This window comes from Athene noctua, chromosome 3 (assembly GCF_965140245.1).
Source record: "Athene noctua chromosome 3, bAthNoc1.hap1.1, whole genome shotgun sequence".
Lineage (NCBI taxonomy): Eukaryota > Metazoa > Chordata > Aves > Strigiformes > Strigidae > Athene > Athene noctua.
This window is the reverse complement of record NC_134039.1, coordinates 22,751,440-22,778,614: the sequence shown is the minus strand read 5'-3', so window position 1 is coordinate 22,778,614 and position 27,175 is coordinate 22,751,440. Positions and strand designations below refer to the sequence as shown.

General features: G+C 38.3%; 1 protein-coding gene across 8 annotated transcripts; it reads left to right on the top strand.

Moving 5' to 3' along the window:
* Nucleotides 1–878: 878 nt before the first annotated feature.
* LOC141959014 (solute carrier organic anion transporter family member 1C1-like) lies at nucleotides 879–27,038 on the top strand. 8 transcript variants are annotated; one of them, XM_074902254.1, is made up of 16 exons: nucleotides 3,364–3,466; nucleotides 5,695–5,840; nucleotides 6,461–6,602; nucleotides 6,711–6,843; nucleotides 8,299–8,429; nucleotides 8,648–8,794; nucleotides 13,160–13,258; nucleotides 14,020–14,253; nucleotides 15,406–15,570; nucleotides 16,925–17,120; nucleotides 19,400–19,559; nucleotides 21,081–21,262; nucleotides 22,708–22,772; nucleotides 23,890–24,007; nucleotides 24,786–25,019; nucleotides 25,390–27,034. In XM_074902254.1, the coding sequence occupies exons 2-15, from the start codon at nucleotides 5,730–5,732 to the stop codon at nucleotides 25,006–25,008; spliced, it is 2,106 nt and encodes a 701-aa protein (XP_074758355.1). In that variant the 5' UTR covers nucleotides 3,364–3,466; nucleotides 5,695–5,729; the 3' UTR covers nucleotides 25,009–25,019; nucleotides 25,390–27,034. The 8 variants fall into 8 exon arrangements, with proteins under 8 accessions (XP_074758354.1, XP_074758355.1, XP_074758356.1 ...); XM_074902255.1 differs by having other exon boundaries at nucleotides 26,043–27,032; XM_074902253.1 differs by lacking the exon at nucleotides 3,364–3,466 and adding an exon at nucleotides 879–1,045 and having other exon boundaries at nucleotides 24,786–27,035.
* The last annotated feature ends 137 nt before the right edge of the window (nucleotides 27,039–27,175 follow it).

The following is a 27,175-nucleotide window of genomic DNA, read 5'->3' as shown; positions in this document are numbered from 1 at the left end:
CTAAAGCCACAACAAGCAGGTTCCCCTTGCACAACGCTTCCTCTGCTGATGAACAAGACGCAGGTCCGAATGGACAGCCTCCTGAGTGGGACCTGCCATCTGGTTTACCTCTGCATGGCAGGAGGCCAAGCCTAAAACTTCTGCAGTTTCTTAAGTGATGGCCACACAAAATAACCTCCTGGAGAAATGAGCTGGCTGAGCGCAGGAACATACATCCCCTTGCTCTGAATGTCCTTACTTGTCCTCAGTTGCAGAATATCTTGCACCCATTTGACGCGGTTCATAACACACCGAGGGCATTGATGTACAGCCAGCCAGGCGCATCACATCAGGGACGCTGTGTTCTGCTTTGGCAAAGTGGCTGTGGTGCTACGCAGGGCAGCACCCGGCCAGGCTTGTGAGGCAGCTCCCTCTCCTTGAGCTGTTCCTGGGGCCCTTTGCAGAGGGCTCTTGCACCCAGCTCTGAGCAACTGCACTACCAGCCCGATGCAGACAAACAGCTGGGTCACATAGCAAGCAGCAACATTTCATCAGCAACAACAAACGTTTTCTTGCTGGTGACCTACTTCCCTGTTTTTGAGTTTCCATGCTACCACAGGCCTTGCAGAACAGGTTCCCCGTGGGCAAGGCCAAATCTACAGTCAGTTCTCGGGCTGGTGGCTGACACAACGGCCCACTTCGTAGCCCGTAGAGAGGCACTGGTGTGTGCTGCTGATGCTGCTCTCTGCCAGCATGTGCTGGTGGGCTGGCCAGGAGCCAGCAGCTGTGGCTTGTCTCCATGGGACTGACCTTCCATGACAAGGTCCTTTCTCATCTGTTAGCAGCTACCACATCACAACTGAGTTATACGGACAGACATGATGGCAAATGCTGCCACAGACACTGCAACTCAGTTTCTGAAAGTTACAGAAGAGTGTTTTTATGGTAGCGCTGAAGTCCTTTATGGTGGGATTCATCTCTCCTGACTTTCTTTGTCAAAAGCTGATCTTGCTGTCTAGCCTTCTTTCACAGCCATATCTGGAGTTCATTTCATCTCATACCTAAAGTAAGTATCTAAAATAGACCAGACAACTCTCTTTGGAAATGCTTTTTTCCTCCTCTGACTATAAAGAGAAACTAATTGAGTGGCTCATCTGGAAGTGTCTGCACTCATCTGTGCAGTGCTGCCTTGTAAGTGGATCCTACCATCTGTGTGCAACAATCACAAGAAGTGTCAAACCCTCTATAAATACACTTCTTTTTATTCAACTTTAAAATATTTATTGAAGTGGTGATGGGATTTTTCTGGGTGTTTCATTTTGAAAACTGTGCCTTCTCTCCTGATAGACTGCAGGCTTGCAGTTACTTGTCCAGTAGACTTCTGTTCTTCCACCTGGTTGCAAGCTGACAGCAATGACCCACTGCTAATGTTCATATATGTTTTTCCTCAAACTTTCCAATATTGTCATAGTTAAAAGCAGTCCAAATGCAGTTTATAATATATGTAAATTTCAAATTATCAGATTAAGCAAATCCTGATTAATTCTAGTGATATTTTGGTGAATGTTTTTAAGCATTTTAAACATTTTTTTAAAATATAATAATGAGGGTGTTAAGAACCAAAGGTAACTCTTCTTCACCTAAATAAAAGTATGAGAATGGATCAGTTTATCTGAATAGGTTTGATTGCTCTTCCTGTATTCTGAATTCTTTTAAGAGAAAGTTTCTACATGTACATTCTTCCCTTGTCTTAAAGCTAAATTAAACAAGAAGTTAGTATTTAAAGACTAATGCAAGAACATTGCAATTAAAACCATTATAGAAAATAATATTTTCTGTGTTGCATGTATTCTTACTAAATGGTAGAAATGAGCTGTGCTTTGATTTGCTTACTGTATATCTGGTGACAGCATAGAGTCCTGCTGGCAAAATAGAAAGACTGAAACTTGAAGTAAAGACCTATAATAAATCATTAAATATATAATCATTACAGTAAAATTTGTAAAATCCTATCAATAAAAATCCAATAGCAAATGTGAATATGCTTATAAACTTATAAAATGATTGCCTGCAGTTAACTACCAAGTTTCAGAGGAAAGTGAGAACTTGCATATTTATGGACTTAGCAAGTTTATTATTTCTTTTAGCTTTCGTGACTAAATAATATATTTCCATGGATTTCATTGAGTTAATTTAATCTTTAGCAAATCTCTTAATGTATTTTTATACAGGAAAAGATACGGGTTTTAATATAAACTTTGTCAAAGTTTGTATTTCAGGAGTTTACCTTTTGCTGAGTAAAAAGGGGATGGTGGGACAATGTTCTTTTCTTCCAGGGTTCCTGAAGTTGAGTCATGAAACAGGTTTTTTGTTGGTTTTCTTTTTTCTTTTTTTTTTTTTTTTCTCTATATTTAGAAATCACTAGAATGGTTCTTTTGTAATTCAAGTTTCTGCCAAAGTGAGCACTATGCTGTTACATGCAAGCAGATGACCAAAAACTGTTTCTTGAGACTCTGTAAGGCCTGGAATGATTTCTGGGTTAGAATCTTTCCTTGCACTGGAGAGTTCTGCTCTAGAGAAGACACAGATTAGGTGGATTTGCACACTGTACATGCCCTGTTAGACAGACAGATGATTTTCTACTTGTGTTTGGTTAGGACATGAGCTGGGCTAGCTGTAGGTAATGCACTCACTCTTTTTTGGCCAATCTGCAGTCAGCTTGGAGGGATGTCTGTGTCATCCCACATCTCTGATTGGCACCTGCAGAAACTGCTTGTGGTTGTGTTAAATAATCCTGATTTGTAATAAGGAGGGAGTCTGATGGGAGGCTGTGATTTCCTGAGGGCATCCGCTCCTCTTTAGGTCTCCATGAGGGTAGCCCTTCCGCACCTGTGCATTGGGGTTGGGGTGCAGAGGGCCCATACCAAAAACTGACAGATGCCACTATGCAATTCATCCCCTATGAGGTGCTAAGTCATCCCTTAGTACCTCTGCTGACCCTCATCAAAGGCACCGAGAAGTGCAAGTTACTAAGGCTGCAGGTAAGATGCTTGAAAAAACTGAGCCTGCTTTCTGAGGACTTTTGTAAGTGAGCCGAACCACTCCATGGCTGTTGGGTGGATGGTAGGGAGTCCTCTTGGGAGAGGTGCTTACAGCAGCTTTAGTGTTTAGACTTTAGGAAAGAAAAAAGAATGAAGAAAACAAGTTGTTCCTCCCAGGAGAGTCTGGCACCACTAGCATGCTGGCAAGTAGGCTGCCAAAGAAATGACAACACAAGAAACCTGCCTTCTTTTGCAAAGCTTTTGTATCAGTGATTGTGGGAAAGTTTTGCAATCACCATAAGAAGGAAATTCAAGGTTTAAAAAAATGCGGCAGAGTGCTCCACTTCTTGGAGCAGGCAGCGCTTTTGCTGTGACGTTGGGCTGGCTTCAAGCCTGAAAGCCCTAGGGCACGGGAAAGAAACAGCCTGACACTGCAGTGACACAAAGTAAGTTCTCTCTCTCTCTGCCTCTTGCTGTCTCTCCCCTCCCTCCCTTCTTGCTTCTTTCCATTTGTTTGTTTATTTGTTTAATTGTTAGATTCTAGTGCACGACAAACTAGGCTTTTTGTACATCTCAGCGTCACTAAGAGATTATGTAAAGTGCAAAGGTAAAATTCTGCAAATTAAATTTTTTTTTTTAAAGGGTAAGCATTGTGGACAGTGGTATGTTTTATCCCTCTGTACAAAACCTATTCATGACATTAATTAATTTTTTTAAATTGCCATAAATTAAATCTTGTATGATTTTTCTTGCATTATTTAATTTTAAATACCACTGGTGTCAATGTTTCACTGGTTTACTAAAGTTCAGATTTTTATAGAGTGGTTATGGAAAATGTTATTTTTTCATTAGGTGTAAGAGAAGTGTTTCTACAGCTTAACATATTCTAAAAACTTAAGGTGCATTATTAGGCTGGCAGCATAACATTAAATATTGTGAAAAGAAAACCACGTCACTGATTTAAATACTGTTTATTTAACAGTCAGATGTTTCACAAAGTTAATCATCAGCAAAATACAAATCAATAAGGAATGTATTTGCTTTAGAGAACTCTGTCGTTCAGCTACCATCCTGTAAAGATTGAGGTGAATCTGAATTCATCATACTTTAATTATCTATAACTTCTTTTTCCAATGTTTTTTGAATTTTTGAGCTGCTGAGGTTGGTCTAAGGAAGGTTAGGTCCCTTTAGAAATTTCATATATGGATCACTGAAATATACATGTGTTTGCTTTTTATAGTCACTTTTGGTGGATCTTACTGGAGTAAGACTTGGAACTAAAAACTACAAAATTTAAATTAGAATGCTTGTTAGACACTAGTGCCTATTCACAATCATTAAGAATAGCTTTTGGGGGGCTGTTGAGTTGCTAAGAGAATGTTGTCCTTTCAGGCATGGGTGGACATTTCTCAGGGAACCCAGGTTCTTTCTGGGCATCTTGCTTGGGAGAACTGAGCTTTCCAGAGGAACAGAGTGAACTTTGTGGGTTAGCCAGGGACCCTGTCACAGCCTTACCACTCCTGCTGTCAAAAATCCCTCACGACACTTAAGTGGCCTTCGCTTATGGGTCAGCTGGCCTCTGGGGCCTGCAGGAGGGGAACTTTAAGAAGTTCCAAGACGAATTAAATAGAGTGGGATATCTAAGATCCCAGTGTCTTGAGCGGGGAAAAGTTACAGGCCAATTTTTTGACCTATGTTCCTCTATATTCCTATAATACATGTGCTAATGTATGTCAGAACTAACTAGTTGATTTCAGTACTACTGCAACAGTTTTCCAACAAAGGAAATTGGCAATAGCTCTTTTGGACTTGATATCATTTCAGATCTCTCTGTCTTATCTGGTTTCCCCATATCACCTTAATCTACATCAACTGATGTAGCTAAGATGACTCCTTATATTGGAGCCAATTTTTAAATGGAAAACTTTGGCAGTCTCATTAAAATAGTTACATTTATCATCTTTTGAAAGACAGATGTTGCAATTTGTGGAGACTTGTGGACTTAAAGATAGTCATTATTTGTTTCTTTTAATCAGTGCCCCCTTTTCCCCTAATATATCTTTACCTACCATATCTCTTAACCTATTTTTTCCTCAGTCATCAGTTTTGGTCTGATTCTACAAACATTTGTCCAATAAATAATGTTACTTATAGGAATGTTGACAGAATGTTTCGGAGTAGTGTTCAATATTTCTACAAATTTATAGATTACACAGATAAAATCTTTGAAAGTATAACATAATATCAGGAAGCTACTGGGTCGTACCAAAGGTCCATTTAGCCCAGAACAGTGATAAAAAGTGGCTATCTACAAGACAATGTAAGAATTGGTTCTGGCATGGTGAAGATGTTTCTCTGACATACTCTTCTAGCCTTCAGCTGCCTAAGAACTTTCCTTCTCTACAAAAATTTCTAAAAACTTTTGCAAGTTGTCTCTAAATTTTCCATCTATCCAAGAATGTCCTGAATTTAGAAAGCAAATTTCACAAAGCAGGTGCACCCATTCTTAACTCATTACAATGACACTTTGAACACTCTTTAAAATCCTTCCTGAGAAAAGATGTCAATGTGTAGACATCTCAAGTAGTGTCTCACCATCTAGTATGTCTGAAAAACATTGGAATCTTTATTCTTATGCAAATAATAGTTAATCACAGTGATATTCTCTAAACAGGAAGACCTACATATCAGATCTGGAGGAGCAAAACCATGGACAGGCCAATTACTACTGGCCAACTTAAAGACAAGTCACTCTTCCAGGACAGTGATGGCACCGCAGTTCCTGCCAAGAGCATGTGCTATAGCTGTTCAAAGCTAAAGGTATGGAGAGGAGCCCTCACCACATATTTTTTTCTGGAATGATGAAAACGACAAATTGAAGTGCTGCCAAAATTCAGTTAGTTCTGCATGACACTGTTTGACACTACATGTGTTGAAAACAACACTCTAGGTTGTGATTCCAAGCACATAGGAGTCAATAAATGTGTACAGAAGTTAAAAAGTGAGGCCATATTTTACTAACAAACAATTTAGAGGTGTGCTATAATCGTAGTGATAGTTGCAGCTATATCTTTTTATCCATGTTTTTTAGAACAGGAGAAGTAGGAGTATTAAGACATGTCAAATAATAAGACCAGTAATGAACAACTTTGTGCTGCAAGTTTTCCCTAAGGAAGGAAAGAACTAAACAAGTATGTGATAGAAATGTAGAAGGTGCACACAGTCAATGTCAACTTTCTTTTTTGTTGCAGTAGAAGAGGATTTGGAGGCCATCCTGAAAGAGAAAGTAAAATGTTCTGTTTTAATAAAAATAACAGGAAGAATCTCTTCACATAGAAAACAAAACATTTGATTTTTGTGTTTCTTGAGTAGGTTGCTCAGGCATCCAGACGTGAAGAAAAAATAGTTGCTTTGCAAACTCAACTATTTTCTCTCTTCAGATATTTCTTGGAGCTCTAGCTTTTTCCTTTTTTGCCAAAGGATTTTCTGGAAGCTACATGAAGAGCATGTCCAGTCAAATTGAAAGGAGATTTGAAATCTCATCATCAATTGTTGGCATTATTGATGGCAGCTTTGAGATAGGTATGTGTCCTTCCTTTGAAAGTGGATAAATAATGCTTCTTAATAAATTTTTCCATTAAAAAGAATCTCTTTTTGTAATCTCACTGGTTCTTTCTCCTGTTGATGCAGGTAATTTAATGGTAATGGTGTTGGTAAGCTACCTTGGACCAAGAGTTCATCGACCAAAAGTAATTGCTGTTGGATGTCTCATCATGTCCTTAGGAGCATTTTTGTCAGTGATGCCTCAGTTCCTAATGGGACGGTAAATATTGAGAGTTTTCACATTGTGCACTAATTGAACTTGACCACATGAAGTGCTTTTTAATCATACACATGAGTTAAAAGCTTGATAATAGTAGTTACTTCCAGATAACAGGAAATTTTCAATAGGTGGAATTTTTAGTACTGAACTTCTGATACGCTTTCTGAAAGCTTCTCTCTTTCTGCGGGTAAGTAAGAGATAAACCTCAGGTTTCTACTGAACTTATATATCTTTAAGGATAAAGTGGGTTGAATTTTTCACCTGGATGGATATATATATGGATGTGTGCGTTTTTTTAGCTGTTCTCCTTTTTTCATACTTAAATGAACTGTAATGAGATCTTGATGGAAGAGGTTTCTTTCTCCAGCTATTCATGATAAGCTCTTTAAAGTTATGAAGATTTGTATCTATCTCCACTGAACTCAGGGAGAGTTAAATATCTAAATAACCCTTCTCATCTAAGCTTTAGTGCTTACATAATTGTCAGCAGCAGTTCATACCTCTCCAATCCTTCAGCATCCTTACTGAATAGTAGTTGAAAATAAAAGCCTTCTGTCCCTCAAAAATTAAAATTTATTTGTGCATCTTCTTTAGTTCCAAGACAAATACCTGTTATAAGGATGATATGGAAGGAATTATATCTAGGGACCATGGTATGGAAAGTGGCTACAGTCACTACTCAGCTTGAGATCCTGTGCTGCAGGGGACAGCACAGACCAGAAGCAGAGCTATGGAAATCTCTGATTCAACCCAAACTCACAGCCAAGTTCTGAAGATTACCAGTTCATCACAACACTGAGCAAAATCCAGTGGCCATGGGGACCTCACTATCATCTATCACAATATTAAAGGTTGCCACTTGATTGCACAGTTGGTGGGAATATCTGCTCTCCATTTATCTCAATTTAGCACAAATGTACTCAAGCTGGCTTCAATTTACTTAGCAGGTTTGCTGGAGCAGCTGGCTGCCTAAATATAGACAAAGTGGCACATGTGTTTTGCAGCCTGTGTTAATCTCTTTATAGGCACAGATAGGTTACTACTAGATCCTTAGCTAGCTAATTTTAATCTAGAACAGAAATGTCTATGTTACACATCTGTCACATAGGCAAGAAACCAGTGCCGGTACGGAAAAACATCAGCACTGTTGTCTGTAGGCAGATGTGGATGGACTCTGCCTCTGTCCTTCAGTCTAAAGAATGATCTCTAAATCCCTGGAATCAGCTTTTTTGCTCTTTAGCTTAAGAAAATTTTGGGGTTAGAATGGTCAGAGCATTCTGAAAAAAGAATGAAGACACCTATCTTTTTTTTTTAAGCAAAAGTACTGGAAATCTGTTGCCCCAGTGCTTTTCCTGCATGTAACAGGAATGAACATGTATGAACACAAGGCTCACACACTTCCTGCAAAGCAGAGTCCTTCATGTGTCAGTTATATTTTAAATAGTTGTTTTCCAGTTATAATTATGAAAGGATAACTGTTACTGTGGACAACACCTCTACGAGTGTATCAGCTTGCTCCCCAGCAGCATCTGAAGCCCATCCATTCACAGATGCTACAGAAACACCCAGCGCGATGAAAACTTTCGGTAAGCAAAAGCTCTGATGCTGGGTTCCCTTCTTCTGCTTGTTCCTGTTTTATACACCCTCTTTTACTGGAAAGCAGTAAAACCCCTGTTAGAAATCATGATATGTACAAACTCACCTGATAATGATTGTGAAAAAACATATTTTATGTTATTTTTCTGTTGCAATAAAGTATTGTCAGAATTATGTTCAAGGAAATGTAAATGTTTATGGCCCACAGGATGTGAGAAAACAACAAATTCCTATCTGTGGCTCTTTGTGTTGATGGGGAACCTTTTACGTGGAATTGGGGAAGCACCAGTTATGCCACTGGGGGTTTCATATATTGATGATTTTTCTAAAGAAGAAAACTCAGCATTTTACATAGGTAATATGCAAATAAGTGATTTTTATGCTAACTGTTATTTAACATTTCTGTAGCCAGGCAAATACTCACCAAAAAAAAAAAAAAATCTATCTGCTCTATTCTGGATAATTTTGAGTTGTACAGAGACAAAAAAAGCAATGCAGAAGAGATCTCATGTTTATTTTCAAAGGATATTTCCCAGATGCTCCTTTTGCTTTCCCCAAGTGACCTCTGCTACATGTGCCAGTTTTTTCTGTGATGAAGAGAAGTGTGATCAAATACTTGTTACTCCAGTGAGAAGTCATATCTGTCTTATCTGGCATATCATCTTCAGTACCACAGTTTCAGAGGATAAAATTCTTCCTAATTAAGAGAATGACCCTTAATGTAAGGATCAGTAATGTAATCACAGTAATGTAAATGTGTTTCAGAAGCTTTCACCTGAATTTTACCTGTCTTTTTGAATTTTACATGCAGCACACTTTCATTTAAGCTTTTTAAAGTCACTAGTTACAGAAGGAAAACCCACAGCCTTGTCAGGGTGTTGTAATAAATCCCTTCTAACTGGGATTTTGTTGTTGTTTTGATGGAAGATAGCCTATTGCCAAAGACAGAAGGACTTACACCCAAGCTAATTAGTTTATTGACAAACTGATTTAATAGCATGGAGTGTTTGTGTGGCTGAGGGAGGTCAAAATTGCTGCCTGATGTAAACTTGGTGAAGTTGAACCGGTCATAAAGATAGTAAGACACAGTTTCAGGAAGAGTTCAGTGCGTAATGCTACAAGGTAAAGCTGTTGCAGATGTTTTCATTTGGGGATGAGCAATTTTGCAGGTTGAAGGAAGCAGAAGCATTGTGCAGGGAGCTGATAAAAACAAGAGTTCCACTCAGGAGTTATCCAAAATATTTGTAATCACCTCTGAGCCTCTGATTAAAGGTATTTTAAAAAGTTCAGCTGAAATTTTTTCTTGTCAGAATCTGATGTGGGAGAGATTGCGAGAAGTTGGGGACTATTGGGGAAGTAAGATTAAAAATATAAAATAGACACAGATAATAGTATGGATTCAACCAAAATGCAAATTTTTGGGGGTCTTTTTATCAGTTGACTGAATCAATTTATGATCAATGTTTTTGTAAAATACAAAAAAAAAAAAAAAGTCCTAGAATAAAAAAGTCAGTTAAACCTTGCTGATGAATATTTACCTTGATCATGTTACTTAACCATTAACAAGAAGTTTCACTTTCCTGCCTCTCCTTTTTCTCCTGCCCTTAGACATTTTGTTGTATAAGAACATAAGTTATTTTGCAGCAGAGACAGCTTTTTATTAAATGGTAATAGAATGCATTAAAATCTTTTTGGCAGAGTTGTAGTGCAAATGATAATTGACAGTAATAAAACCTGAGTTACCATAGGAAGGAACAGCAAAGGAAAAATTTGCATTTTTGTTAAGCAGTCTTACACAATTTAGTAGAGGGTGGTAGCTTTTCTGTAGAACTCCGTGAGAGAGGAAATTGATGATTTTTTTTTTTTCCAGGAAATTCTATAGTTTTTAGACTGAGTTTTACAGAGCCTTTGTAATTTATATAGTTCTACCAGGCTATTGACATGGTCCTGAGGTGGTACAATGCACTATACACCATATACAGTCCTAAAAAGCTCTTCTGCATATGGTCACTACTCACTGCTTAGAGTCCTAAGGTATAATGATCTGGCCCTCTGTGTCTATATGCGATTGGTATTTGTCAAGAGACAGGAATGTCAGGATCTCGGTGGTTTGCTTTGTTCTGAGAGGGGATTTTGGTGGAGTGACCTTTGAGGCCAGCTGCTCTGACTAAGAGATTATTTCATAAATACTCCCCCACACTAAGTGCCTAATTTATTCAGGTATTTTACGGTCTTCAGATGTTTCGCTTCTGTTTAGGTGCATATAGAAGAGTTTCAAACATACATGTGAGGATTTCACCTATACTAATAAGCTTTCAATAGCCCATTTTAAAAATGAATTTCTGATTTTATTTGGAACTGAATGTGGACATGGTTAGTTAATGGAGTAGTCATTAGACTTATCATGTAAGAGGAATAATAGAGAATTAAAGACATTCAATGAGGATTACTTCACTTCCATGGATTTCTCACCAAAGCAGAGTCTTTGAATGAATGAAATTTCATCGCTGTGTTGAGTATTAGCAAATAAGCTTGTGTCTATTGAAGCTATAGCTTCAATAGAAACATATCTGAGGCCAACTTCTGTTGTAAATTTTGATACCTGTTACATGCTACATTACTCATGAATACAAGGGCTTGGCTGAGCTGTGTAAATATGCAGCAGCTGATTAACTGATAATGCTGTGTGATTTATTGTTTGTGGTTTAGTCTGTTTACTAATTACAAAGAATAAATATTACAAAGGAAAAATATGCTAAGAAAATATCACAGTGAACTTATTTGGTTTTGTTTTACCACAATACAAGCATATTATCTTAGTGAAGTTATTGAATTTAAAGGGTATGCAAGTGTGAAATTTAATTTAAAAACTATACATATGCAAAATTATTGCATGTATGCTTCTTAGCTTATCTGATAGCTTATGGTATCTTAAAGAAATATACTACATACAATATACAAGGCCATTGGAATGTGTGTGCTGTTTTTCATCCGTTTATTTGAGAAAGTTGCCACTGAGAATTTTAACTTTGGAGATGAGCTTGCATGGTTCTGAATAGTAAATTCTGATTTAGACTTACTGATAAATAAAGAGCTAACTCCTGGCTTCTACTGTCCAAATCCTGACTCTGCAGAAGTCAGTCATTTTGGAAGCATCGGAATTTAGTCTAAAAGGCCAGGTCTTTTGATGAAGGAATATGAGACGACTAAATGAAAGCAATATGCAATTGGATCAATGAAGCAAATTGTTAAATTGTGCTGTAAGAATTTATCATAAGGTGAGAAGATGATCATAAGATGAGCAATCACTATATTTAGAAGAGAATTTGCAAAACAAACAGGAGAAAAATGTCTGCAGTTGAACAACACAGTAGGATTTACAGAGCATAATGCTGAATGTGGGCAAGAACTGACAGGCACTTGGTTAAGAATTCCTTTTTTTCTAATAGAATTAAGCCTTCTGAAACCTCAAACAGCTCCCAGGTGGCAGTTCCATGCTAGAATTCAGAAATCTGAATCACTGAACTTTTTTTTTTAAACTGTTACCTCCCCACAACTAAACTTGAGAGATCAACAAAAGTGTCAAGGGAATGTGAGGACCTATGCTTGAATTATTTTGAGAATATTTTTATTTTATGTTGATTGCCAGCAGTGGTAATCAAAATCAGTTGTGCTGCGTTTACATACCCAGTCATCAAAATGCAGTCCTAACTTGCTAGGTTTTTGCTAGCCTTCACAGCTTATTATTATAATTTGCTCCTAGGGGCATCCCACTTCTGATCCCATGTTATCTCCTTTGTAATCAGAGACAGACAGAGTGGAAAATGGAAGCCCTGGTGATGCCAGTAGCAAAACTGAAAGCTACTTTTAAAGAGGTCATTACTTAATCACTAGATTTCCTGATTTTTTTTATTTTTTTTTTTACAGCTGCATAAGTACATATTGACATAACAGCTGATTTGCTCATTCTGGTGCTGAATCAACACAGATACTATCTAACGAACTTTGATCACATACAGGGACATCTATATCTCCTTGTTGCCTACTGAAAATATTCTCAGGGTCCCGTATCTAATTCCATGTCCACATACTTTTATTATCCCTGCCATCCTAATGTGACTCCAAACTGCAAAGATGTATCTTCTTATATGCATATCATCAAGTCAACTACTGCTACTTAAAATTAAACTAAGGATCTGAACACACAGTACAGGGAAAATTCCTGACTTCTGCAATCACAGAACGTCATGGAAGTTGTAAATAGAGTTGCAAGTAGAGTTACGATACCTCCACTGGGCCTAGAGTTCTATGTTCATTAGTTAAATGCCACAGGCTGAACAATGCAACTACAAGAATCCAAGGAGGGAATTAGGGAGGGAGAGGTATAAAAATAATTGCAATATTATTCTCTTTCTTCCTATTCCTTCCAAGACACCAATCTTGTCGATGAAATGAATGCGGGGCTCCACCTGAGACTGTGCTTGCTTCAATAAAGCCTTGTGCAGGTGAAGGAGCCTGCTTCCACATCACAGCTAGCACATTGGCAGCTTACAGCTTATTTTCTTGCTGCTCAGAGGCTTCCCACTAGACATCCTCTAACAGCCTGTGTCCCTCTTCTGTCTCCTCCTCCCTCTCTCCTTTCCTTGCTCTCAGAGAAGAAGGCATGCTTGTCTGCACAGCATTTTGCTCATTCTTCTCTGCTGGTTCCTTTCTCTTACAGGCCTTGTGAGATCCTCGGGAATGTTTGGGCCAACCCTGGGCTTCCTGCTTGGATCTTTCTGTGCCAGTGTCTGGGTTGACATTGGTCTTGTGGATATTGGTAAGAGACTGTGTGGTGGTACATTAACTGAGAAGATGGCTGTGTATAGGAACCTGCATACCAAGAGGCATTTTCTCAGTTTACTACTCCCTAAAGGAGGCTCTCTAGAGACTTTTTCCTACTCAAAAGCTGGTGTTACTTACATTTTAATATCTGCAGTGTTGTAGTGTGACCGGAATAGCCCTTGATGGAAGACCCCTATTCCCACTGCAGAAAAATTTTGCACCTCTTTTTATGCTTGTGCACACACTTCTTATGCCTTGCTGAGAACAAATGAGCAAATGAAAGGCCATCCCCATGTTAAGGAAAAAGTAAAAGGCTCATGGACACTTTCAACACTTGGGAAAAATTATGTTCTCTTAAAAGCATGCAGTAAAGATTCGTATGAAAACTCATTTCATTGTTCAAATCACTTTCAAGTCTCTAATCCCAGGGAAAGATTTAGAAAATTCAAAGAAAAACTATTGAGTTTGGGGATAGAAAAAGGACAGTGGAAAATTGAGAAAGTTCTTTTTGGATGGTGAAGGGCCCTCTTTCTATCACTCATTCCAACAGAAAGTGCTGGAAGATTGTGACAAGGGTCTAAATGGAGACATCTATTTTTGACTACATGATACTGATTTGATACAAGCTGCATTTCAGTTCTTTGTATGAACCACCTCTGTTGTGGTCTTTAAATAATATATATAAGGATATCTATAGTAAGTTTAATTGCTTTGCATGATATTTAATATATTTTCCTGTTTTTCTGTATTTTATAGATGCTATCAGCATAAATCCTAAGGATACTCGTTGGGTTGGTGCCTGGTGGCTTGGACTGCTTATCTGTGGAGCAGTCAACTTCATTGCTTCATTGCCTTTCTGGTTTTTGCCTTATTCCTTACCAAAAGAAGGAGAGAATGGAAACCTGAAGATTAGTCATTTGCCTGTTCAAGATGACTGTAAAGTAGACCCCCCAGCTCAGCCACAGTTAAAGTTCTCAGAGGCAGTAAAAGGTGAAAGATTATTTCCCAAATGTTTGCATGTGAATTCTCTCTCATGGGTTTGTTCTGAGCTGTGCATAGATTTGCACAGCCCTCAGCAAAATGCACATTTCTGCAGTGCAAATTATGGACAAAAATGGTCTCTTTAATTTGCAGTATTATAATTACATGTTGAAAGTGTGTTTCAGTTGTCTCCTTATGTCAGACAGCTGGAAAAATCTCATGCTTTGAGCACCAGAGATTCTCAGTTCAACACAGTAGCTGGCATATGACGTATTACAGCTATAATACTATGATATGAAGGAAGAGGGGGGACAACATCCCACTCCTCATTAATGACCAATCCACAGGTGGCAGATTACTGTTTCACTGAACCCAACATATGGGATTGAAACATGGGGCTAAGCACTACATTAGCTGTTGGAAGGATTTCACTGGATTCACAGCTCCTTTGTATGAGCTCAGTGATGCTAAATTAACCTCATATAGGTAATATCAGACCCATTTCTGGACTCCCCCAAGGGTTTTGTTTGTATCTATGTATGCATGTGCACCCCTTAGTGGCTATGGCAAATATATTTTGAACTCTCATCTTTCAGGCAAGTCTGCCAACAGCCAGACTACAGGCTAAATGCAGGCTTTTGTCTTCACTTTAATTTCATGGACTTAGATACTGTAATCAAGGGTCTCAGGAAAGGTTCCAGTCTTTTGCTTGGTCAGGTGCATCCTTTCTGTGAATATCAGCCTCATGTGGTGCTCTTGTGTGGTTTGTGAAGGCTCCTGCTTTAGGCACCAAACTTTTCACTTGGTGCATTATAGAGAGTCTTGATGCTCCTCTAAGGACACTCTCCTGTACAGGCATTGAGAGTCAGGTTGCAAGCCTTAGTGCCTTTGATGAATACACCTGTGTCACACACAAGAACATATGAGATTTTGAATTCCCAGTTCAGCATCCACTGTGCCATTCAGCCTTGCTGTTCCTGTAAGTCATGTGTTGGCAATGAGGATAACTCTCACTTGAGCAAGCATGTTTTGATAGGCGAAGAATTATAACCTGCAATACAGCTAGTAATTAAATCAGCATTAGTTTTATTGTCTAAATGATGTCAAAACAACTCTCCTCTGTGTTTAGCAGGGTGTACAGCATATACTTCTCCATTACAGATTTCTTCCCAGCTCTCAAGAAGCTGTTTGGAAATCCAGTTTTCCTGGTGTACATCTTCCTCACTATTCTGCAGTACAATTCTCTTGTTGGGTTGATAACCTATGAGACAAAGTTTATGGAGCAGCAATTTAATGTATCAGTGGCAAGAGCCATCTTTCTAATTGGTAGGTACCTGTCCTTCTTTTAAATTCTAGTGTCAGAGGAAGATTTTCTTTGTTATTTTGCCTTAATTTTTAGGAGGAGCTTCTGTGAACTTTTTTGGTTGAAAAAAAGGATGTAGAAGTTTATTAATTTTCCTACTGTACTTTGAAAATGGATATTAATTTTAATGTTATTTCTCCTGGAGTTCCTAATTTAGTGAGCTAGACAATTATAAGAACTGTGTGGAAATTTTTTTTTCAGATTTTTTTTTTTCCGAGTAAGATTTAGGTTATGTATGTGTCAGTTTTTGTGAAACATAAACCACACATAAACTGCAAATAACAACCAGAAGATAAAAACATTTAATTTAGAAAATGTCTAATGCAATGTGTGATTTTCCTTTTCAGAATAACATCTCAGTATAAATGTTCTTCCACTTTGAATTACAAATACAAATTTTATAAGCAATAAGAAACCAAAATGTTAAATTTTAAGTAATTTCATTCAGATCAAACCTCTTTTTCTGTTTGTCATTTCCCTCAAAAATAAGTTCTTTATAGCGTTCTACAAAAAAAAGAATGCTAAAATTACATTAATCTCACGGTGATTAATATGTTCTCATAACCTGGCAAGAGAACCAGGGTATTTGAGGTCATTGCAGAACTGATATTCCATTACTTTAATCTGAAGGCACCCTGCTTTGCTGCAGGTCAGGTACAAACAGGGGAAGAACTTTCTTTTTCCTGTTGGATGCAGGGAAAGATTCACAAAACAAGATGGCCAGGAAATCCAGCTAAACAAAAAAACACACAGAGAAATGCAAACCCAAATAAAACCTTGTAAAAGCTCTCTATTTAGCATGTAAATATTAGGGCTGAAGTTTGTGAAATGCTGAACAGATTCAATCTAAACACTATCTTTCCATGGTTCACTCTCAGAGAAAAATGGGATCCAATGCAAAGCCAGGTGCTGTTTCCTTTCATGTTACATTTTAGAGATTTTTTTGGTAACTTTCAGTAAATTTAATGTCTTATTTTAGATGAAAAAGTGCCTGTGAGCTGACATTTATCTCATTTAACCCAGTTTCTAACGGGCACTTGTATAGGTTTTATTATACAATTATACATACAAACAACAGTATAGTAAAAAGGTAGGAAATATTAAGGAACTAAGTTTTTTAAAGTCATAACATGACTTGAAAGAAAATGAGAAAGTAAGCAAAATTACTTAAAGGTAATAAAAAGTCTTAGAATCCAAGGATCAGTCCAAAAATAGGTCAATATCTGATATTTTGGAAACTACTAAAACTAGATATTTATTCTAAAAAAGGTCAGTGCAAGTGACAGCAGTTAAATTTTTTATATCTTATATTTGCAGGTGTGATACTTTTACCCATCACGATCCTGGGGATGTTTCTAGGAGGCTTTCTGATCAAGAAATTCAAGCTTCACATAACTGAAATGGCAAAGTTTGCATGCATCACCTTTATAGTAGCATATTTTTTAAACCTCTTGTACTTTACATGCAGTTGTGAGGTGCTCCAGGTGGCTGGTTTGACTGCCCCCTACTCTGGGTTTGTATCTCCTGGGTTTATGTTGGTTGTGTCATTTGTCACGGTTGCTTCCTGTCCTGAGCAGAACATGGTGTGTGCACCTGTGTTCCTCTACTCTCAAACTAATCTGGTTTGTAACCTCATCTGGGCTACAAACTTTCTACTCTAGAAAACATTTTGATTTGAATTTGGATGAGTTCTGAAATGTGTGGACTTACTGTAGCGTATTCCTATATACTTTTGCATGTGTCTGTTTAACGACAACAAATTTTTGTTGAAATTGACCTGTATTACGTCATCTGCTATGTCAATCAGTGTGGTTTCAGCTAGAGTGGAGCTACTGTGATTATATCATTTTAACTCTCCCTTGGCAGTGAGACACACAAGAAAATCCTAGGGGTTTTTTTCAGGCTGAAATGATACCTAGTGTTGGGGATGGGCAGAATATCCCAATTTTGTTTTTCAAATTTAATTTGAACTGGATGTTTCTTTTTCTAAATTGTTTCTTGCTGGACATTGACAATATACCTTTGTATTCTGGAAAATTGCTAATTATGATTAAATTTATCACAGGTAAGTTAAATTTTCTATTTCAAAGCTTTAATTTAAAGCCAGTCTCCTCCTACCATGTAGGAATTGGCATGTAAAAAAAGTGCTGAAAGTGTCTTCCCCATAGTGCCCCATCCTCTAGATCAGTAGTTATCAACTTGCATAGGGAGTTACCAGCCTCCCTTGGTACCTGGAGCTGCTGACCTGCCTGCATCCGATTTTTCAGCTGGGAGATAGAAAGTGGTTGTCTCAGGAGCACATGCTGCCCAAACAGATGTTCCCCCCTCCCTTCCCAGGATCATGGCCATGCTTTCTTGAGAACATTTTGATGACTCTAGCAGCCTGCCACAATTGCCTACTGTTCAAATTAAGCTCAGTCTGGTCCAACACATTTCAAGGGATTTTAAAGGATTAAATTGAATGCGTCAGGGCTTGCTAGATTTTCAATTCAAACAGAAACTCAGTCCTGTGTTTCTTGAAACTGGGAAATATCATGTTGTCTTGGAAAATCTAACACCCAGTTCAACTTAGAGATTAGTTACAAAAAAGATGTCAGAGGTTTGTGCAGTGGAGATAACTCTGGCTGAGTGCAACATCTGATACTGTAAAGTGAATTAAAAATAAGCAGAAAGTTCAAGACAGCAAATACTAGAAGACCAATTGCAGTTTCTCCAAGAGAACTGAGACTGGAGAATTTATCATGTGGTAGAGTTGTTCTGGTTAAGTGACTCACATGTGGTTTTACCCATTTAACAATTTGTAATTTGAAGATGAGCAACAGCCTAATGAGGGCTAAAGTCCCCAGTTATTTTTCTTCTAAAAGACTTAAGGGAAATGTGGCCTCCTTGAGGTGTGTTTTGGATTGAGGGGTGAGGAGAAAGAAAAGGCAAATTTTGTACACTTTTTCCTTTATATTTTGAGTGCCTTCAATGCAGGTGTGATTTGTAGATGGTGGACTCCTGACACTTTCTGAATATTGACCCCTGCTACCATGCCCTCAGAGTCACTGGCCACTTTTAAAATTCTCAATTCTAGTTGTCATCTGCTTAGCTTAACTCCTTGGTGGCTGATTTTGATGGTTCTTATGGAAATATTAGTAAAAATGGAAGCTATGAAAGTCCATGATAACATAAAACAAGAAAAGAGATCTGATAAGAAATGGAGCTCAAGTCTGTCCCAGGTTCAGGGCTGCTGCTGCTGAATACGGTCTGAGCTGAGACGGAAGGTGCGCTTCTCACTCAGACTCATGCAACTTTCATTGCCGCTAACTGGCTCTGGTCCAGTGAAAAAGTGTCAAGGACTTCTTGCTGCTGTAGTTTTATGTAGTTTTATATCACTACCTCTAACACCCAGATATAGTATGATCTCTACTGCTAGAGAAAAACATGTCCAGCCTACAGGTGCTAAGAGTTTGTAAGTATGATTTCCTTTTTCTTAGGTTGAGCTTTCAAATGAAAAAGTAATACCAAATATTCTCTCCCGGCCAAGAATACCTAGTTTATGAGTTCCACGCCTTTTCAGCAACAATCCATAAAAATGTTAATGCTTGATGAAAAAATTTTGAGAGCTTTGGTTTAGCTGAAATTAGCTTAGTCTCCATATGACAACTTCACAGTCCATTGGATGGTAGCAGATACCTGTCTATGTTGATTGCTTCACTTTCTCCACATTTTTCCTGCCTACTCTGTGATATTTTGTTGGACTATATGATTTGACTAAATAATTCTTTATTTCTTTTCTTTTTCCTCCAGATTAAAACATCTTTCCAAAAACAGCTTCATGGCCAGTTGCAATGCTGACTGCAGCTGCAAGCTGGATCAGTGGGACCCTGTATGTGGGGATAATGGGATCACATACATGACGGCCTGCTTTGCAGGATGTAAATCGTCAACTGGGACAGGAAAGAATATGGTGAATACATAGGTTGATAAAAGATTATTTTGTAAGACCTGTTGCAATAGGACAAGGGGAAATGCTTTTAAACTAAAAGAGCATAGATTTAGACTAGCTATAAGGAAGACATATTTTATGAATGTGGTGAAACACTGAAGCAGGTTGCCCTGAGAGGTGGTAGATGACCCATCCCTGGAAGTGTTCAAGGCCAGGTTGGACGGGTCTCTGAGAAACCTGATCTAGTTGAAGATGTCTGTGCTTGTTGCAGGGGGGTTGGACTAGGTGACCTTTAAAGGTCCCTTCCAATCCAAAATATTCTATGGTTTTATGATTATGGATATAGCTCAATTTCTTCATCTGTTCATTTTCTGACTTTGTGATTAAGAAATCCAGTAGACACAAATATTGATTCTGTACAGTTTAAATTTGTAGAAACTGAATGAGTGCACAGTTGCAGGGAGGGTTTTAAAAAGAGTTGGGGTGAGGTAAGTTAGCTATTCAGGAAAGACATGAAAACCTCAGACTCTTAACTTACATTTCTTCAATGCTTTTATTTCAATTTTTAAAAAATTATTTTCCTCTCAGAAAGATGACCATAAATTTGGCTATAAGTTTCTCAGCAGATCTCCTACTGTCTAAGTACAATACAGCTAAGAGGGGTTTGCTTTAGAAGACTTTACTAGTCTGGTTGTTATACTAACAAATCCTATGGTGTCAACTCATGTGCAGCAGACCTGCATAAAATTGTGAGTGTGGGTTTCACAAACTGTTACAGATCATACTGGAATTGCCTACTTTCCTGAGCTGCTGTAGGTCCCATAAATATACATCTGGTCATTTTGTTCAGTGTCTCCGCAGCAAAGCCTTTTCCAGGACTTCAAATAATCTTACCTGTGCAAGACCATTAAAAACAGTAGGTTTGCACAAGTGTGTGAAAATTGTCATGTCTTCTGGCAGAAGCAGAATTGCCTTCCTGTAACAACAGTGAAAAAGACAAGCAGTGCTTTCAAGCTTATATCCATATAACCCAGCAATATTCTCTTGATTCACTTCACGGAAATTGGCTTTCCAACCCATGTCTCCTGCTAACTTCAAAGGCTATGAAACAGCCTATTCTCAATTCAGTGCCAAATGCTGTTTTGGATACATAACAATAGATATGCATGATTGCGTTTTTGAGTTCACATTATATTTTTATTGTTACTCATCTGCTTCGTAGGATTCCCGAGCAGAATGGCTGGATAACAGTTCACATCTGAATTTTATAGCTTTGACCCATTTTAAGCATACACAGAGCACCTTCTGTCCTAGCAATGGCATGACTGAAACTAGAGTCACAGTTGCTTTGTGACTGTGGGGCAGCTCAAAGTGACTGGAGCATACCAATGAACTTGGCCATCTGTCTGCAAAGATGATTAGGGAGGTTCTTTTAGCATAAACAACAGCCTGCCTGTTACGGGGAGTGAAAAACCTAGCTACTAAAGTAGTTTTGTGCCATTGAATTCTGATAAATAAATTATTTTCATCTTCTCCTTTCAGGTGTTTCGCAATTGCAGCTGTGTGGAGGGACATGGGCATGGGCTTGGCAATTCCTCTGCAGTCTTGGGACAATGCCAAAGAGAAAGCTGTACCAAAGCATTTCCATATTTTTTAGCATTACAGACTACATGTGCATTTATTTTAGCCTTAGGAGGCACTCCTACATACATGATTATGTTTAGGTGAAGTACTTTACCTTACCTTGACCATAAAGCTTGGGGAAAGGAAACAGAATATGGTATCTACTATTTCATTCCTATTGTGAGGAATGGCATGCTGATGAAATTGGGGCCCTGAGTCTTTGCCTGTATTCTGAAATCCATTTCTGTTCAGAGGCACAGCAAAATTCCTGTCTACCAATCTAATTCCAATTTAAGGCTGAGTAGATACTTTGGTGATGAAATAGATAGGCCATATGCTGATCCTGAACATTAGTTTTCTCTTCCAATGACAAGGATGGTTTTAACAAAACAATGAACTTGAAATAAGATATGGTGCTAAGCCACATCCAAGGTCACTATGCTGTTCACATTACTCAGAAAAAAGACATTCACCTTTGTTAAGCGTTGTTGCCTCAGAATGTTTTCTGTGTGGTGAGAAGTCTGATTCTCCCATTTTCTGTCAAGCTGTTAGAAACAGTACTACGTCAGCAGCAATATTTAAAATTTTTATTCATTTGTTTGTAAAACAGCAGTACTGTTTTACACTCATAAGAAAAGACAATGTTCTGTGCCTTTCACATGGAAGTTTCTTTCCACTCATGTTTGTGGGTGAATTGCAATCTTCAGTAAACAGTGCACATGACTGGATAACTCTGTCGGCTAGGCTGCTGGTTCTCCTGCAATATTTATAAGTGCAGCCATTCTTACTGCATGCCTGGATTATGGACAAGGCTAACTTTGCTGGGCAGTTTTCAGAACACTAATGTGTATAATGAGAAGCCTTTCATGTTAGTGCTGAAAAGACAATATACTGATGTATAAGCTTCAGCTCAGGAAACAGGCTGGCATAGCAAGTCTCCCTCCTGCCCTGTCCCAGCTCAGTAGTCCCTTCTGCTTATTTTGTCAATTCTTCCAGTTAATCCAATGGACACAGGCTGTTTCTCCACCGATAGGAATGAGATGCTTTTGTAGCCAGGTAACTCACATTCGCTGTCTCTCTGTAAAATGCTAGAGGCGGAGGTGGGTTTTACCTGCATGTAGCTAGCAAGGACTGCACACCCTTATTTCCTCTGTTCGCTACTGCACAGTACAGCCCCGCCTAAAGCAAGGCAGCTTCTTGAAGGTAATTTATGGATATGAACTGATTACTTTTAGTTGGTTCACTTTAATTTTCCTGTACATCCTCTCCCAGAAGTGTTTACAATCTGTTCTCCCTGGGTTCAAGATCAATTTCTGTAGATTCTCCCATTTATTTCAATGTAAGTTAATCAACTGAAGTCAGTGGAAGGAGGGTCTACATCTGAACTTGAACTCTGGTGAATGTTTTCATTTAGGGTTTGAGTGAGCTGTGCTAGATAAGCCACAATACTCTTGCAATGGGGTACATGCAGATGTTCACAGGATGGCTATAGCTACATTATTCTACTGTTCCCCAAAACAATGTACTATTTTTGTTTCCTTTTTAGATCTGTTTCACCAGACCTGAAATCCTTTGCTGTTGGGATTGAAACTTTAGGTGGTAGAGTACTAGGTAAAGCTTCACTTCTTTGTGGGATTCAAGTAGGTAGTCAAAGAGATAGACCAAATTTAGCCAGTGCAGTGTCCTTGCTCCAGATGAGAACAAAATACATTTTCCAGAAATTTTCTTTGTAAGGAGAATGTACATTTCAAAATGTTTGGAGGAGCTTGCTACACGTTTCCTGGTATGTAATTACATATTATGATTATCTGTTCAGAATTTTTTCTATGCGGCAAAGGAAGAAAATCTCTTTGTACTTTTTTTCTTTTTTTTTTTAATTTGAGGTCACAACTACCTGAGCTTGAAATCCTTAACACCTATGCTCCCTTTTGCTGGCCATTTTTAACTTAGAACTACCATGTACTATGCCTATTATTTTCATTCAAGTCTTCGGACATGTAGTATGCCCTGCCTCTAGCAAATCTTGCCTTATCTTCATTTGTTTGCTGATTTTTGAAATCTTCCCCATGCAGACAAGCCCAAGCAGTCATTCGGATCTCTCTCCTAATCTCCATATTTTAGCTGAATGCTGCAGAGAATCAATGTTGTGCTTTTATGAAAGTTTTCTTCACTAAACTGCACATTATCCCTGAAACTGCTTACTGATTATATTAAAGCCTTATGACTGTCTATAAAAGGAATTCTGTCAGTACTACATAAGTAATACGCTTATTACCTAGTTGGTTTTGAGCAAGTGCTTAATTTCAGCCCCTTGCTAACTATTTTTAACGGCAAACTGTTGTGTGATACCTGAATAGATACATTGGTATACATAAATATTAATATCTCGTGGCACATAATTCCACACCAGGGACTGAAAAAGAAATGTTGGTTATATTATTTCTTTAAACAACAGAAATTATAATTCTAATAAAAATTCCATTGAAATAGAATTACTAACATTTCCCTCACTGAATATAATAATGCTAAAATCTTCCATCCTTTCAACTCCCATTAGGTTAAATATTTTCAGAAATCTTGGAATCTCAAAGCTGGAGCTGGATGTTTAGTGCCTTTTTATGAAGCCATAATTCAGAAACCCAGAGATTCATTTCCTCATTTCTTTACCATGACATTAAATGCTGAGATCTTCATGTCTGAGATGATGTAATAAGAATTTTCTTTCCAGGAGGACTACCAGCCCCTATTTATTTTGGTGCCTTGATAGATGAGACCTGCTTGAAATGGGGGACAAAAAACTGTGGGGGATCTGGATCTTGCCGGGTATACGACACAAAAGCATTCAGGTAAGCTGAAATCTTCAGCAAGGTGTTGGGAATTTGGCTTCTGAGGCATCTTTGGACACCAAGGACCATGCTATGCTTTGCCCATGACAATTGTCAATAGACTGATGAGGATACTAAAAGTACCAAAACTCCTTATTTTGTCTAGGCCTTAATAGACCAAATAAGCCAAATAATTTTGATTCAATCTGCAATATGACATTGTAGTACACTGCCTTACATCACCAGAGTTAGTTCCTTTATGGAAGCCTTAGTGCACTGAATAACTCTGCAACACTTTGGCTTTGTAGGAGACTGAAATACTGTGGAGTAAGTGTAACACTGAAGATGCTCTTCCTCATCCCTCATTTCTTCACTTCCTAATGTATAAGACTCGTCCCAAAATCCACTTGGAGAGGAGACCTAAATGACTGGTGGTGCATGGAGAGCTCCAGCCAGCAGCACTGAGTGCTGCTCATGAGGGGCTGGGGGAAGGCTGGCACAACTGGCAAAAAGCCCCAGTTGGTGCAGCTCCTCCCATCACAGACCTAAAATGTTGACTGCTGAATGGGAGCACTCGTCAGACAGGAGGCATTTCTGTTGGGAGTGCAGGACCTAATTAGAACCTGCCTGGGGCTACATATAATGAGATTGCTTTCTGTCTATTATTTGTCAAAATGTGGAGAAACACCTGGATGAGAATATATGGTTTTGCCAAAATGTATTTGATATCTTACTTGGTTCCACTCAGAATTGGCAAGCTTTATTAATATAATCATATTTTGTCACTTTTTTTTTCTAGAAATGTCTATCTTGGCCTCATTGCAGGACTACGAGCAGGATGCTGTCTCTTATACATAGTGCTCTCTGTTTTAATAATGAAACGCTTCAAACCAGATGGCAAAGAAATGACAGATATTAAAAATACAAAAAGCTCAATCAGCAAAGAATCGGCTACTGCCAACAAAAATGAAATTCTTCCTGGTGCAAGAACCTCAGAGGAGAGTGAGGAAACTTGCATGTAAAAAAACCCAAGGTCTTTTTAATAACTTTGTCTATGCTTTAGTTTTTCTAAGCAAACAGGAGTCTAATTACTGACTTCAACAGCTAGTTTACATTTTGAGGATTCAGAAAAAAATCTTTGAAACATTGACTTTTAATTTGCTTTATCCTCATACTCTCCTCATTTTAAACGATAGGGGGAAAAGGTTTTCAAAATTTTGGGGAACTCTCCCATCCTCTCGTTCTCAGTTCCTTTCTAGACCAACAGTAGGAATAGCCAAAATTTTTAAAGTGTCATAAATTTGATTATGATTGAAAAATTAAAAAGAAGAAATTCACAGTAAGTTTTGTTTCCATTTTTCACGGACTTTATTTCAAGTCCTCTTTGTATTTATATCCTACAGCTCTAAATGACCAGTGAAATTACTCTTGCCCAGTTGCTCTGATGGTCTTTGCTGTGTGGCTCATGACCAGGGCTCTTTGTTCCAGGCTGGATCCCATGGCCCATGGTCAGGTGAGAGCCCTAAGGCCACCAGTGAGCATCCTCTGAACACAACTGCACAGACTCTGGGATTTGGCTTGAAAACATTAAACAATCAAAATGGATTGAAAACGAAGGAAAGGGGTGTTTTAATTTTGCAACATATCCCAGTATTCGGCTTGAGTGAAATTCCTCTGAGCTGATGTAAGAAAGTGATAGGTGTTTAAGTTCCTTTGACTGGGTGTGGGGGCTGTGGTGTGCATTTTTATCCTAATGACTACTGCATTTATACCACATGTATGTAGATTTCCTTTCTTGTTTAAGGAACCTTCAGTAACCCTTGAATTATGGTGTCGAAAGCTTGCAAATTCGTATCTTCCCACAGACAGAGGCCCAGAGAATAAAGGATGCTTCCAACAGTCATTACTGGGAAAACTAGTCTCTAAATATACTTGATGTGTGATATTTCACTGACATCTCTCATGATGTAGCTTTACAATGGGAGCAAACATGCCTACAAAGATCACTGCAGGTTTTTCCACCATCATCACAGCCATTTTGCTTTCTTTTCTGAAGGGTATCTGTGCTCCCTGCGGTCCTGTGCATAAGCCTACGACTAGGAAACAAGCTTTTTGTCCTAATCTTAAACTTCCTTGGGACATGGAAGAGAGCACTGCACTAATATGAAGAAAATCTGCCACCCTTTATCTGAGAAAGTAGCAGAACAGAGGGCTAAAGAGAGGGACTCTCCATGTTAAATGATCTTCTGACTTTTTTTCTGCCATCTGCCTGGTGTAAGTGCAAGAACAGGAATGGGAAAAAGGTTGATGTACTCACTGAAAGCAAGTTCTTCATATCCTGACCTTGAGGATGGAGTTGTTTAAAATTTATTGCCAAAGACAATGACAAGTGCATTTAGATGTCGTCTTTTGCACTCACAGCTCTGATTATAAACTGCCAGCAGATATGGGGAAGCAGTGTCTGTTTTAAGGGAACAGGAATTAAAGCCTCTCTAGTACAGATATCAGTATTGCACCTAAGTCTGGAAATAATTGAAGAAAAATCCAAGTTCCAGAAACCCCAGGAATTCTACACAGAGAAAATCATGGTGTGTCTTTCTCCTTCTGCAAACAGTGTTTTAACATTGAATAAATATATTGGCAGTTCTATAAACATTCCTGATCTGCACTAGACACATCAGGTGACTCATCTAGCATCATTTCCCTTTTACTTTTGTTGTTTGGGTATTTATTTCAGTACATTGTTTTTTATATTACATGTTTTTTTGATGAGAGGTAATGTTTTAACAAGGGTGCATTGATGATTGACACCAGACTAGAAATGAGATTCTGGTCAGATCTGATGATTCATGTCCAGGTAATTACCCCATATGTAATTTGGTAAATCAAGCTTTTTCAAACAAATAAAACTTAACATCATTCTTTGTAACAGTCCCAAATCGCTAATAGCATAAGTTCCGCCACAGGTGGTATTAAATGAGCCTCTGGCTCAGCGTACTCCCAACTCCAAGGCTGTATCACTTGCCTACATTTTTAACATGCTCTGTTTCTTCTGTGCAAGTCTAACCACTCTCCTGTGAACAGCATGTGGGAGTTACTTCAAGGGAATAATTTGTTCTTCAACATGCAACTAGCACAGAATATAAAAAAAAATTAAATAGGCGGTCAACTGAGTGGCATTTTCCAAGT

What these genes read in the sequence shown, in the direction of transcription:
- LOC141959014 (XM_074902253.1), top strand. Translation starts at nt 5,730, where the DNA reads ATGGACAGGCCAATTACTACTGGCCAACTTAAAGACAAGTCACTCTTC. An exon ending in TGATGGCAGCTTTGAGATAG is followed by an intron (nt 6,603 to 6,710) that starts GTATGTGTCCTT and finishes CTGTTGATGCAG; the next exon opens with GTAATTTAATGGTAATGGTG. An exon ending in CATTGGTCTTGTGGATATTG is followed by an intron (nt 13,259 to 14,019) that starts GTAAGAGACTGT and finishes TGTATTTTATAG; the next exon opens with ATGCTATCAGCATAAATCCT.